Source organism: Labrus mixtus, chromosome 22 (assembly GCF_963584025.1).
Source record: "Labrus mixtus chromosome 22, fLabMix1.1, whole genome shotgun sequence".
Lineage (NCBI taxonomy): Eukaryota > Metazoa > Chordata > Actinopteri > Labriformes > Labridae > Labrus > Labrus mixtus.
The window spans coordinates 16411456-16426122 of NC_083633.1; the positions used below are offsets into that span (position 1 = coordinate 16411456).

Genomic DNA, 14667 nt, shown 5'->3' on the forward strand with positions numbered 1-14667 from the left:
ACCGTCTGAGTGCAAAATATTGCAGAAGACTTTGTTGAAGATTAAAGCCTCCCACCCAAATCTCACAGACCGACTCCCTTAGGCGCCGCATGACTCACCCAACCAGCTCTGATCAGAGAAGAGACTCCTTTTTCATCTCATCTCACACATGCTCATGAACACATTCCAGGTACAGGGGAGATTGAGGACAGCACGATATGATTGACAGGTTTATTTCTACTTTTGTTTGCTATGGTGGGAAAAGAAAGAACAGTGAAACCTCCTGCACACCTCCATACTTCCCTGTGTCCTTTAGATAACAAAAAAAACACCCTAAATGTCGTTTCAGTTAATCCAGGCCTTTACAAATGTGCTTCAGATTTAACATACATATGCATAGGCAAAAGTTATTTTGTATTTTTTGCAAATTTGACAATAAAAAAGTCTCTTACCATGAAAAGAAATGGATAAAACAGTCAAAGTTCAATAGAAAAAAAATTAGAACAAAAATGTTACAATTTAATTTCAGTTAATTCTTCTGTAAAAAGATTTACTTTGCATCACTTTTGTCTTATTTTAACTTTGATCAAATGTTTTGATTCACAGAAACAGAAAACTGCAAACTGCAATATGAAAATTCAGAACCAGGAAGTGTGTGATGTAGGTGAGGAGAAGTGTCAGAGGTCACTCAGTCAAAGGGCACGGCTTCCAATCAGAGGGATCTAGCATGCTCCATAAAGGGTAGCCACATTTTGGTACATTTTGCATCAAAATTCTTTCTTTTTCTAATTTCATAAAGGACAGGGCGTCCTTTATCTACGTGGTATGAGAGGGTGGGGTGAGGTCTCTTCCAGTGGCAGCAAATTAGCACGCCTCGCTAGTAAAGGGAGTAAAGCTACAAGGTCAGCAACATGGGAGGGCAGTGCGTGGTCAGTGGGTCAGTGGGCAGGACACCAAGCAGGCCAACCGAGGGGGAGTGCCGGAAGTGAGCGGATGTGACGACGGAGAGTGAAAAATAGTGGAGGACGGGTCCAAAAAGAAACTCCATTTTTATTTAAAAATGTATCAAAACAAATAAAAGGAACAACGACGACCATCCACAGAATACCTTTAACAGTTTCTAAAAGCAGTCACATAATCAGCATCACCATTACGCCTCCCTCTGCAGCTCTCTCCTGTGTTATGATCCCAGTTGAGAGAGATTGAATATACTGAATCGAACAAACTGCAAGTCCTCACTCATGTAATAACTCTGCACGGCCTTCCAGTGATATTCCATCCTTGTGCTGTATGCCATTACCTCGCTGTACCAGGAGCTTTCTCCCCGAGCGGTGATTTAAAGCTGCTAAACTGTCAGAAGGATAATTCCGTGAAAGGATAATAGCGCTATAAGTTCACTTCACTGAAAGGTACAGGCCTTATGGGGTTAGATTTGTGTGCGTAAAAGCCTCCCAAGGGTGCACTGACTTTCAGGTAAGTTTATCACTCCGTGTAAATATCGCAGAAGAAGAGGCTGTGTGTGCGTGCTTATGGACCTATTTGCTTAAAAACAATGACGGCCATCCACATTCTGCCGTTATCTCTGCGATGTGCCGACCCGGCTGCAAGATAATGAGAAAACTCGGGTGGAGCAAAAGGGAGAGAGTGAGGCCTCACCTGAACTAAAAATAAATCTCCGCACCCGGGTCACACTGCTGCATATTTAGCATATTTCTGTCTGCACTTGAGGAGGAATGAGGGGGCACAAAGGGGCTGTCGCTGATTGTTTTCCTCCATGCCGACATAAACTTAATCCCATTTAGCATTCCTGTAATGGATTCTGAAAGGAAGCATGCTTAGTTTCCATTTTTATTCAAATGTCAAGAGTCAGACCATCCTCTCTCTGAAAGCTTTAAGATGCGTTTTGTAAAACACGTTTGCAGTAAAGTGGAAAAATGTTAAATAAGCACAGCAAGTAACCTGAAATGCGCATTAAATATAACGCTGTTATATTAGCCGCTCTTGCTTTGACACATTTTCATTTATTTGACAGTTGTGTTCCAGTCAAAGGCTTTTATAGGAGGGTAATCTTGCAGCGAGGAGCCTAAATTAGGAGCCCACTCCCCCATGAAATTGTTTATCCAAGAGTAAGCGAGTATAGAAGCACTGTTTCTCCCACAGATGGAAGGAAGGCCAGCAGCTCTGCAGACAGGACTGGAGTACTAACAGAGAGGTTAAATATATTCTGTTAAAAGCATGTAAGTCAGTCTCATTTGATTGACACAAAGGTACATTTCATGATAAGATTTCTTTGTCGTATAAAGGATGATTTAACCTTTTTCAAATTGTGATCACTTGTATAGAAGTGGAACATGACGGAGTCTCTTCACTTTCTTTCATAAAGAGAAGAAAAGTCATTTTTTAGGCAGGACATTTGAAATGCTCTTTAGAAGAAGTGCCACAGAAGCGGCTTACTACAAATAGCACACACAGCTTTTTAAAGATTTGTATTGTCCGCTTTTGTTGTTGTTTATTTTTGCTCTCGGTTAATTATCAAAATCTACCTGTATACTTAATTTGTTTTGTTCAATCATCGATGTTGTTATTATGGGGGAACTGTGATATTTAATTAGATATATAGGAGTATATACTTGCACTTGCCGTTTCCCTTTGTTTTCCATATGACCTAAAATGTCACCACTGTTAATAACTTTTCTATTAGCCTGCTCTTTGATACATGAACCTATCATTTTAACACATCAGTTAGTCTGTTTGTGCTCTCCTTGACTGAACTCTGAAGTATTTGTGTGACACATTTCAGCACAGGATATTTAAAAGCTGCAGTCAGAAAGTTAAAGATGCCTCTACATCCTTTTATTTATTTTTTTTCCTAGAAGCATCCACGACAAATCCTTGGTTTCCTTCAGAGTGTTTGTCTTTGTTTCAGCGTCAGACAGCGACAGACTCGAGCTCTCACTTCACCGTGACGTTTGTCACCGCAGAGAAACCCCTGCTGCTGTTTGTCCCCGACTAACCCAACGCCGACTGACTGAGGAGGGTGTCGCTCATCCACCGTGTCTAAGTCGACTGTGTGTGTGTGTGTGTGTGTGGTTGGGTTTTAAAAAATGAGAGAGGGAGATTAGGCCATGGTGGAAATAAAAATGAGCAGTTAGAGTGTCTCTGTGCGTGTGACAGCAGTTGCCAAAATCTAATTCCTTTTTTATGGATGATTTCCAGCCTGGAGAAGCACATGCAGCAAATCAGGATTCAAGGACAGCGACCAGCAATCCAGATCTTTAAAGACAGTGAGAAAAAGTTTTTACTGCTTACATTTTGAGAGCCGCATGGCAATACGCACATCTTCACTAGCCATTGTGAACATGAGATCATGCTAAAGTTTGCAATAGCAACACCATCGCTACAGTCTGAGAGAGCGGCTAGCATGGCTGCTCCTGAAAATGCAAGCTTTAAGACTTCCCAGGTCGAAAAACTCACAAAACATGAATCTGAAGGTCCTCCAACTGAATGAACCAAAAGTGTAGACGAAAACCTGCCGAGGATCATTCATCATCTGGAACAGGTGTGGAATAAGAAATTGCAGGTTAAACATCTGAACACAATGAGGTATGTAGCAGTAAAGTGACAGAAATGAATCGCCTCATGTTGCCCTCTCTGCCTTAGAGCCAAGCAAACAAAACACAAACGCAGAATTAATTCAAACCATTCGTTACTATAATTGTGCTCGGTCACTTTGTGAGTCCAGGAATCTGTTTGGGGGAGGTGTTTTTTTTTTTTTTTTCTTTCTTGTCCACGTTCTGATGAAGACATTGTGCTCGGGGACGGTTGAGGAAGCATGTCCATATCACAGCACAGACACAAACCAGACTTCCTAACCACGCACTGAGGCAATGGAAAATTGAGAAGTCAAACACTTTTGCATGACTCGGGGCAATTATTGCAGATACCAGCGCTTATCCCTGAAAGCCGAAATCTAAATATTGGAGCCTTTCATCACAGGTTTACAAAGCAAGTCACAACTGGTGAGCGATGAGCGACACATATTGCAAAAGAAAAGATCAAATCTGCAATCACTCTTATAAATCGCTCTTATTAAGATGTGGAAATAGTCCCATTTTCTTTCACTTTAAGTTGTGTGAGCGTGTTGTTTTTAACCCCGTACTGCACTAAATTAACCTCAAATCTGCTGCTTTCTGGGATTAAAAAAAAAAAAAAAAAAGAACAGTCACATGCTGCACATCCAGCAGTGTGAATACACCTGTATGCTGGAGGAAGACGAGGAGAGCGGTCCTCGACTTGTATTTGATGCAGAGCTGCAAACTTGCTGCGATGAGACAGTTTCTGCATCTCAAATCAAACAGGTGTTCAATGTTTCAATTCACTTACTTTTTGAGTATGCACACACTTCTTTGTCATGTTATTCCACCTTGAACTTTGACCTCAAGTATTCTTTCATTGCATACATTTGAATGTTGATGGCAGCCATAGATATATAAATCAATAAAGACATCTGAGAAGCTTATTGGTTGCTGCGTGCAGATGATTGGGGGTTAAAAATTCTGCATTCTGTAAACCAGTGCATGAAGAAGGATATGCTGGGGTTTTATTAATTAAGCATACTGCATTAGTTTTACATGTCTTGGGACAATCCTTGATGAATAGAATTAAAGTATGCATATTTGAACTCACAGTAACCTCTGTTAATATTGAAGAGACAGTGACTTTAGGTCAAGAGCTCTGACTTTATAATGTGAAGCTCATGAGGATTAATGGGAGTGGTGACTCTTGCCCCTGCATGTCTAGTTTTTTTTTTCTGCAGATAAGCTTAGTGTTTCTGTATGTGCCGTTACATCTGCATGTAACTATGGGATAAGGTAAATTCAAACAAAAGAGGGTGAATTGTTTGCACACTAGTTTTAACAAAGCCTCATTCCATCACAGTGAAATACTGCCTGCAAATGTGTGCACCATCTACTGGTCTGACTGAGTGTAGCAGCAGATCTCTGACTTTCCTGTCCTATTTCTAAATAAACACTTAAAAAGGCCAAAAATAAACCTTCAATTTCTTTTAGGATAACTATCCCATGGCAGCTAATTGAGTGGCGGTGGCTCAGTGGTCGAGTCGGCCGTCTCCCAACCAGTGGGCCGGGGGTTCGATCCCCCACTCCTGCAGCCTTGGGCAAAACATTTAACCCCAATTTCTGAAAACCAAAAAGGAGATTAGTGAGAAATTATATCAAAAAAGGATAAATAAAAATAATCAGACGTGGGAACTTTACAATGTACAAGTTTATTTTTAATGAACTCTTCAGTGGTTGGTAGTCACAGCACAGCTTGCATGTATTAAGCCACACACCTATTTTACAAGATGACGGGAAAAAAAATAATAATAATAAAGAAAAACAAAAAAAACAAAAAAAAAAGTCTAAACCAGAGAAGATGGTCATCAGTCCATCTGCAGTAACTTTTTCTTTATACTAAAATATCCTTAAAAGGCCACGGAAATGCATAAAATGGTTTTCAGATGCATGAAATATTTGACGGTGGCGATAGTTGCGTTATAACCTGACATCAAGACTCCTCACATGGCATCGACAGTGCATGTAGACATTTGTAAAAAGGACTGGGTTAGCGATACCTAAGATATTCTGTTTCATGTTTTTAGTGACAACACCTGGGCTATAATACTACAGCTTTAAAAAAGAAAAAAAAAAAAAGAAAAACTGAAACAAAATTAATAGCACTCTTCCAAGATATTGGATACAATGAAAGTGAAATGTAGTGAAGCGATTATTTCTTTTTAATCTCACAATTATGTGAACACTTATTTTTAAACTGGAAAATAAAAAGAAGAAGAAGAAGAAGAAGAAGAAGAAGAAGAAGAAGAAGAAAAGCATTGAACACTGCCGTCTCTCCCCGTGTAAGAGAGCGGCTCTACTGTTCTGTGTCCAATGGTTTTTTTTTTTTTTTTAGACTATAAAAAGAACAAATAAGAATTAAAACACACCTTTTTGTCCTCTGGAATTTGTATACTTTTTAATAGTAACAGACGGGAACCATAAACGCATGCCATGTGCTGGTCTCAAACAAATACATACAGGTATATACAGCGTCACTCAGTACCTGCTAAAACAAAAAGTGAGAAATACAGAGTATAAACTGACTACACTACAAACTTAAAACAAAACAAACAAAAAGAGGAGGAAGGTGAGCGATGGAAGCGGTGGAAGAGTGAAAAAAAAATCCTATGTGTGATGGACTCATCATTAAAAAAAAAAAAAAAAAGAGAGAGAAAAGAAATGCATATTGCACATACAGTGAAAGCTTAAATTCCACCAGGTCCGCCTCTTTTCGCTAAAGCGAGAATTCAAATATTTTTTTCCCTCTTGGAGGAAGACACACAGAGGTACAAAAAAAAAATGAAGGAGGGTGTGTGTGTGTGTGTGTGTGTGTGTGTGTGTGTATGTGTGGGAAAAATCAAAATCAAAAAGGGGGCCACAAGGAGTGGATATAGGGGGCAAAAAATGAAAGGAGAAGTGGCACTTTAAGGAGGGAGGAAACCGCACAGCACACGAGGAACAAAAAAAAAAAAGAGGGACTGTGGCACAAATAAAATCAGGTGTCGGATAATATCTGTCGTTCAGTGATAGCCGAGAGAAGAAGAGATCGATGCAGTGTGTTTCTCTTTATGTACAACTAAGGCTTATTGGTTAAATAGTTCTCAGGCTTTTTCCCGCCCCAGACGATGCTTTTACATGCTCATCACACGACCCCTTTTTGTCTTTTTTTTTTTAGCTCTGTAAACTCAGTGGTTCTACCGGGACTCAATCGAGTGGAGTATAGATGAGGATGGAGGGATGGAGGGAGGGAAGGATGCTGCAGCGGTGGAGGAGGGGAAAAAATAAGGAGCAATAAGGAGAGAAAGAATAAAAAAGGAGTCTTGTCTCTGATGTCTGTTGCAATTAATATCTAAATGTGCAATCCATTAGTCACTGCCATGGGGGGGGGGGACTAGGGGGGGTGCAGAAGACAGGGGGGGTTTGGGGTGTAAAAGGGGGTGTGTTCTACTTGGAAAGCTTGCTAATGACTCGAATGAGCGCTCCGTTCTCGTCCTTTAGTCTCTGGTTGTCGGCTTTCAAGTCGGGGAGCATCTGAAAGGAGAGAAACAAAGAGAGAGAGAGAGAGAGAAGGAGAGAGAGAAGAGAGAGAGAGAGAGAGAGAGAGAGGAGGCTTAGACAAGTCTGGACATCGACGTGTTTGTCATTAAACCAGTCAGGCCGGTTTGACAAATGTGTTAATTGCAGCCTGTGTAAAGCAAATCTTGGAGTCACACAGCATCTCTCAGGTTTTGTTTTGTTCGATTTAAAAAAAAAAAAAAAAAAAAAAGACAAACATCCTTTAACCAAGAGAGAGTGAGAGAGAGATAAAAAAAAAAAAAAAAAAAAAAAAGCAGGCACACCACAGGCCAAAGATCCTGAGAAAGCCATGCATAGTCCAACCGGCTGCTCTCTGGCAGACAGAAAGATGCACAGCAGAGAGAATAAAGTCACTTTTTTTTTTTTTGATAATGCATATTTGTTTTCAGATGTTGAATACTGTGTGCGCCTGGAAGGTCCAAGGAAACAAATATTTACTTTAAAGGCTGCTCTTATAAATCCTGCCCAGATACAGCAGTGTCTAAGTTCACGCTTAGCCAATCGGTAATCCAGATTCCCTAATAAGACCTCCCTGTTCAAATACTGAAGAGGTTACACAATGCAGATCATTTACAACATGACGATGCCTTAAATCCCTCTCAAGAGCTGCTTTCACACATGCACAAAACCCCTGAAAATTGTCAGAAATGTTTCTTTGTGTGTGTGTGTGGGGGGTGGGGGGGGGTGCATGTGTGAAACCAGATCATGATTACTAACTGATGTTTTTAACTTCACTAAACAAAGTAAACAGAAACTTTTTGTCAGAATCATTTTTTCGCAGATTCTCCGTTAAAACACAAGAAAAGGCTTCAGTCCCCTGAAAGAAACACACTCCCATTCACTGTTCACATATCCTCGTGTTCTGATGGGCACAATGCTTCACCTCCACATAAAAACCAGAAGGTGCATGCAGCCGAACTTTATCCTCGTTGACTGATTGCTCATCAGTCAAATTCAAATTTGGGGAGGAAACGAAAGAAGGGGAAGGACAAAACATTTTTTTAAGATTCAGTCTCTGGAGATTTGGACCAAAAGAAATTGATGCCAAATAATGAAGCCACTTCATGCAAAGATGCCAGATCAAGCCAAACTGAACAACTGAGCTCCTTCTGAAGGAAGCGTCACATCTAGGAACTACAAGGAGGACACTTTCCTGTACAGTACTGCAGGTGTTGGTGTGGAGTCGGGTACATTTTGAAATGTCTGAAATTAAACCTACATGAGTTTTTTGTTGGTGATTATTCCATCATATATTGTTTTTTTTTTAATATATATATATATATATAAGCTGATTGGTGCAAATATCACCTGCCAGATGTGTACTGTAAAAGGAGAGTGTCCTGTTGTAATAAAAGACACCCTCCCCAATCTGAAAAATCAAAAGCTCTGGGGAGGCAGAGGGGAGTTTACAAAAACCAGTGGGCGGCTGGGCAACCTGCCTGTCTATGGGTGCGGGCAGAGCACGTATGGAGCATGAGAAGATGAAGGTTTGGAGGAGGGGAAAGGTGAAGAAGAACAGGAAGAAGGAGGAGAAGAAGAAGAGGAGGAGGAGGGGGAAGATGGTGGTGGACAAACGGACGTGGCTTTAGAGGTCGACGGAGGGCAGCTGGCTGCAGGCGGACTGTGTGAGCTTTGCCAAGACGCGGGACAGCGCCCGGTTCTCAGCCTGCAGCCGCTCTTTGACCTGCCGCAGGGCCTGAACCTGCTTTACCTGGGGGAGGTTCTGCAGGGGGAGGGAGGGGGGTGGGGGGGGGGGGACAAGAACCACAACACAGGAGAACAGAGAAAAGGAGAAAGGGGAGGGAGGAGGGTGAAAGAATGTAAGGAGGAGGAGGAGGAGGAGGAGGAAATGTGTGTCAAAAGAAGGATTAATGAAAGACAGGACGGCGAAAATTAACAGAAGAGAGGGAAACAAAAGGGAAACAGAAAAAGGAAGACTGTTAGAAAATGGGGACAGACTTTGGAAGGAATGATTAAGAGCTTCTTTTTTGTTTTTTTTCTGTCTCAGCGTGATGCTCGTAGATAGAACGGGAAAACAAAGTGACACTGATAAGATCGGCCAGCTTTCTGGCACCTAAAAATAGTCATGAAAACAACACTCCATTAATAGAATTTAAGAGATTTTTGTCCCGATCTGTCCTCTCACATTTTAAAGGAAAGGAGTGTGTAAATTGCCGTCACCTAAGCGATATGTCAACAGAGATTACAAGAGCGGACCTGAGATGTGCTCTGAACAGAATAAGATCATTAAGTCCAACAAGGAGGTAAGGCCCCATATGGAGCACACTTCAAACTGTGTCAATCATCAAATTACATCCGAAGAGTGCACAGTTTGAGGACTCCATATTTACATATGAGCAACATTAGATAACATAATGTGCAACATTTTATGTCTGTGTCTATTTATGAGTGTCTCTGAGTTAGTTTATTCAGCCCCACAGGTGGAAAGTAGGACCGGTTGTTACTTGTTTTGCCGCCACAGTTGAGCTCCCCTGACGTCTGCGCTGCAGAAGTAGCTCGAATAATCTCTAAAGCTGCCAAGAATTACAGGTGTCATCATATCATGAGTAACTGTATCCTCCAGCTGATTCATCGTCTTTTTTTTTTTTTTTTCCTGCTTTAGAGAGCCGGTGTGTAAGATTTAGCGGCCTCTAGTGGTGAGGCTGCAGATTGCTTTTACTGATAACCCGAAAAAGAAAACTAATGCTGAACTCAAAAGAGCCGTCCATATTTTATTTGTTTGAGCCACAGCGGCTTAGCCTTATGAGCTAAGCGGAGGATACACACTCCCTCCTTTTTTAGGCAACAAAACCACAAATGTATGAACACATTTATGTGAATATTAAAGCTCATATGTACGACACCAAGTAACACTTTTGACTGTGGCAGCTTTATACTTTCCTTCAGCTGGTTTAGGGATCATACTATTTTAAGGAAACTTAAACTTTCACACAAACAGGGAGTTCTCTTGTCCATAATGTCAGATTATTAAACAGCATCGTACTAAAGGAGTCAAGTACTGTGATCTTGAGAAAGACAGCAAGTATTTTGGTTTAATAGTCTGCTGTCTGAGTATTTGCTGCTCGTCTCAATTAAGTATTGAAGTGACTTAGATGTTTTTCCATTGAGGCTATATAAATAAATGATTTGAAGCACAATAACATTGGAGATCACGACTTCTATTAAACACAAAAAATGGACCCAGATTTATAAATATAGACACTGACTGAAGTGACAGCTGTTGGCACTCTGTCGGAGCTCACAAGTACCACCTCCACACTAGCTGGGATTCTGACTCCATTAATGGAAATCTACAGAACCAGACATGGTAGTGCACTATGCGTGTTTGTGTGTGTTTTGTGCTACCTTAAGTTCCTCCTCCATTTCAGAAATCTTCCTTTCTAGAGCTCTTCTTTCCTGCAGGGCGGGGGGTGGGGGGAACAAGGGTTAATTGAGGACTGGGAGACAATCAGCAGAGAAATAAACTTGACGCGGACTACACACACTGCACGAGGTGTGGAAGATGGGTGAGGGTGAAGTGACAGCACACACACTCACACATGAACAAATGCTTGTGAGGGGGGGGGGTCTGCAAGCAACAGCCAGTTTGGATTGATACATGTAGGGATGAAAACACACAGACTGAGAAAAAAGAGTGGATGTAACCTCCAGTTCCGAAAAATGTGAAGCCTTAAACCTATATTTTTTCTCACCTAAAACTAAAACAAAATAGTTGTTTTTTTTTGTGGGAAATAACATTTTAAGTTGAGTTTTTCCTGGGTGACATGAAGAAAGACAACTCCTCCTTCACTCAGGGACTTTTACTTTCTTTGCCTTTAAAGAAAATCTTGAATTCTGAAGTCTGTCAGCAAACATGAAGCTATGGTTTGTTTGTGTTGTTCTGAAACTGGCTGCTATTGGCAATCAATCAATTACAATTTGTTCAGCACCTCCCTAGCTTGTGGCTTTGAAAGGGAAAAGACTAAATAATGTGGAGTCGTAAAGCTCTCTGCTAGCGGTCCAATAAGAACTTCAGAGCCTGCTTTTGTTTGCTAGCTTTAGCCGTTGCTCTTTTCCAGCTCCACCCTTCAGTCTAAATATGGGTAATTTTTGGCATGTCAAAATAAACTGTGGGGTCAAAAGCATGGTTACATGTAACCATAAACCAACTGGTTACATCACGGTGGCTACACCCTCTCCCTCTTTTATCTATGTGTGTAAAACTGAGGCTATTAAAAAGGAATGATGCAATCATTCAGCTTATTTTAACCTCGACAATCATTGAGGTTTTAAAACAATGATGTCGAGAAAGACGTTTAGAGGTCGCGTTGGATGGAAAGGTTATGAAATGAATCATGAACAGAGGACTCAATGTCTTTTTTTTTTGTGGAAAAAAAAGGACATTCTTGTAAATTATGATGATTGTGAAGACAAATGACACATGGAGGATGGTCTGGAATGGGGCTTAAGATGAATCAATGATGTAATAACAGAAGGAGGTTATGGTTTCATGGCTGCACAGATGAAGAGAGCAAGATTACAAAAAAAACAAAGAGTGAAAACATGACGAATCACACACACAAACACACACACATGCACGGGTTCTTCCAACAGCAAATGTAAAGACTACAATTGTTCTACTTTCTGCATAATTTATATTACACTTTTTCTTTTTTTCCACACACAATAAGCTTGAGAAAAGGTGACCACACGCTGCCCTCTGAGGGTCAAAAACAGGTGAGAGAGAGAGAAGGTGGCAGTGTGTTCTGGGTGGCGAGGAGGGAGGGAGGCAGGAAAGCCCCCACCCTCCCCTTTGACCCCGGGCTACAAGGGCACATGTGACACATGACAGGAAGCAGCAGAAGATTAAAAAAAAAAAAAAAAAAAAAGAACTCAGGTTTAGATCATACCACCACCCAGATGAAATTGGGGCCTGCTTGTTACCTTTAGACATAAACCCATCGGTAGTGTTACCAGCATGTTTACAGCAGGACGGGTTTTTAAAGAATGACAGACGCACTTCTGCTCTATATTCAGTCTGAGATCTTAGAGAGATACAAGTTAAACATTTTAAAGTAAAAGGTATGTGATGTAAAAGGGCTGGATTGATAAAGTAGTCGTGTCTTTACCCTTTTCTCCATCTCAAGCTGTGATCGGTCAGCATAGCGTTCCTGCCTCTGCGATGAAAAAGAAAAAAAAGAAACAGAAGTAAAGCTCATCAGGAGTCCTCACTATGTGACCAGTGCTGATTGTCTGGAGCGCTGGGATTTTTTTTGTGTACCTGTGTGGCCTTCTCTAGTTGTAGCTTCAAGTCTGCCAGCTCCAGGTCTGTGTCACGTAACTGAGCCTTCAACTTCTCATTCTCAGCTAAGATCTGCTCGTAGAGCTGCAGGGAGAGACAACAGGGTAAGTCAACGAGTGTCAATTTATTCAACCAAGAAGGTATTCTCATTTCTACACTTCGATTAAAACCTGTAGAAACAATATTGACGAAGCAATAGAGAACTGAGCCTACGTTAAGATGTGCATGCACTGATCCCTGAGGTAGACGGGCATTCAATAAACTGCTAATAATCAAGATCAGTGTTCCCTAAAGTGTCAAAGGAACCCCTCAAATGTCCACAAAGTAAAGATAACTATCAGCTCACTACCATAGAGGGGTTAAGATACAAGCTGTAATCAGTTTGACTTTCTCTGAATAATCAGTCTAATTAATCAATCATCCAAATAGCTGATGATTCATTTAATAGTTGATTGATTTATTGTTGCAGCTCTGTTACTCATTCTCCTGGCATTACTCCTGCAGGAAGGGAGCCACCTGCAGCCTCCATCTAAATCTATGTCATCTTTGGCAACGCGTTGTGTTTTGTACATTTTATTGGAGGCGTCACTGTGACAGGCTGAAGGCACACCTGTGTGACAGCAAGGCTGTTTTATCAGCTGAATGAAATGTAACCCCTGACAGGTGGACGGCTAAAAAAGACGCGCTGACTAAAAAAAAATGGATGTGAACAATTTATTTTGGAGTAAAAATATCTTTCATGTACGAAAAAAAAAAGTTACACCTTTTGTTTCTAATCATGAAAAATGTGACATTCAGGATTATAACGTGTTCTCATACCTTCTTGTAGTCAGTGGTGTCGTCTCTATCCAGCCGGCTCGAATATGTCCTCCGACTCTCACCGTAGCCACGACTGAAAAGAGCATCATTACGATCTACGGATGAAGTGCTGTAAAGAGATAATAACAGACTCTTATAATTAAGGGAACAAAGAGAAGAAGACATAAAATGAATAATACAAAAAAAAAAAAAAAAATATATATATATATATATATATATATATGAATGGGGGTGAAAATTTACCTGGACAATCTGTCACTCTGTAAGAAAGCAAGAACAAAATAAAACGTTAATGCCAGTTGTGAATTTTCAATAAGCTTCTCGCTGCAAAAAACTAAACAGGAGGATGAAATAGGACGTGTTGTTCATTTGAAACCTCCACTCTCAGATTCTGCAGCCTCTCTGTATGCATCAGCTCCTGACCTTTGCAATCAGCCTCCTACACACACACACACACACACACACACACACACACACACTACCATCTAATACATGCACTCCTGTTCCTAAACAGCTGCCATGTCAGACAGCGCCTCGAGGCCTGCTGTGCTCAGTCAGACTCCCTGAGAACGGGGCAAGAGAAAAATCAGATAGGAGGAGGAGGTCGGGTCGGGTTGGGGAGGTTTTGGCTTCCAGCGATTTTGAAATTGCAGCCAGCTTCCTGAGGGCGGGGGACACAACAATGCTACTATATGAGTTAAGAAGCCCTGAAGCCTGAGAGGAAAATGATCTACATACATGATCAGATAAACAGCAAGAGAATTACAGTCCCATTCTGCATTTTAAAGGTTTATTTTGGGGATTTGTAGGCCGTTATTGTAGAGATAGGACAGTGGGCGGAGTCAGAAGTTAGGGAGGGAGAGAGTGGGGACATGCAGGAAAGGAGCCATACCGGGCCGTCTGCTTGTCTCATTATTTAATCTGGCGAGGTTCAATATTTGTAATGTGAAAGCTTTCACAGTCTGTATAGACTTTCTACCACACCTGCATTACTCCTTTTTCACTTTACATTCAAGTGTAACTCCATATAGAAAGACACGCTACAAAAAGCAGCTTTTCTATGTCCGTGCAGAGATGATTGCTCGTTTCCTTCTCTGTGCTGTGTCGCAGCTCCACCCTCTATTCTGTCCTACTGTCAATGATGGCTGGAAGCCGTGTGTCCTTCCTGTTGATTGTTCTTAGGTTTTTTTGTATTCTACTGTTTGATCTCTGTTGTGCTGCAGAAGACAAACACCATTCCTTTTTCACAACAGTGCTCTTTCTTCCCAATGCTGTGTCTTTCATACACAGTGCAAACACTGGATTTATAAGCATGGTTGTTGTTCTATGCTTGTGTTTCAATGAGGAGAAGGAATGGTTCATCCTTTACTTGAA

General features: G+C 41.1%; 1 protein-coding gene across 8 annotated transcripts in view; it reads right to left on the reverse strand.

Moving 5' to 3' along the window:
- Nucleotides 1-5247: 5247 nt before the first annotated feature.
- Nucleotides 5248-14667, reverse strand: part of ppp1r12a (protein phosphatase 1, regulatory subunit 12A) — a 51409-nt gene continuing 41989 nt past the window's right edge. For 4 of the 8 annotated variants that reach the window (XM_061030191.1, XM_061030196.1, XM_061030195.1 and 1 more), the window contains 6 exons: nt 13537-13553; nt 13294-13402; nt 12454-12558; nt 12302-12349; nt 10539-10589; nt 8612-8895 (listed from right to left, as the gene is read on the reverse strand). In XM_061030191.1, coding sequence (XP_060886174.1) covers nt 8758-8895; nt 10539-10589; nt 12302-12349; nt 12454-12558; nt 13294-13402; nt 13537-13553 — 468 coding nt within the window. In that variant the 3' untranslated portion in view covers nt 8612-8757. Of the gene's footprint in view, nt 7128-8611; nt 8896-10538; nt 10590-12082; nt 12117-12301; nt 12350-12453; nt 12559-13293; nt 13403-13536; nt 13554-14667 lie in introns of those variants that run through there. The other 4 variants (XM_061030197.1, XM_061030192.1, XM_061030193.1 and 1 more) reach the window with 3 other exon arrangements.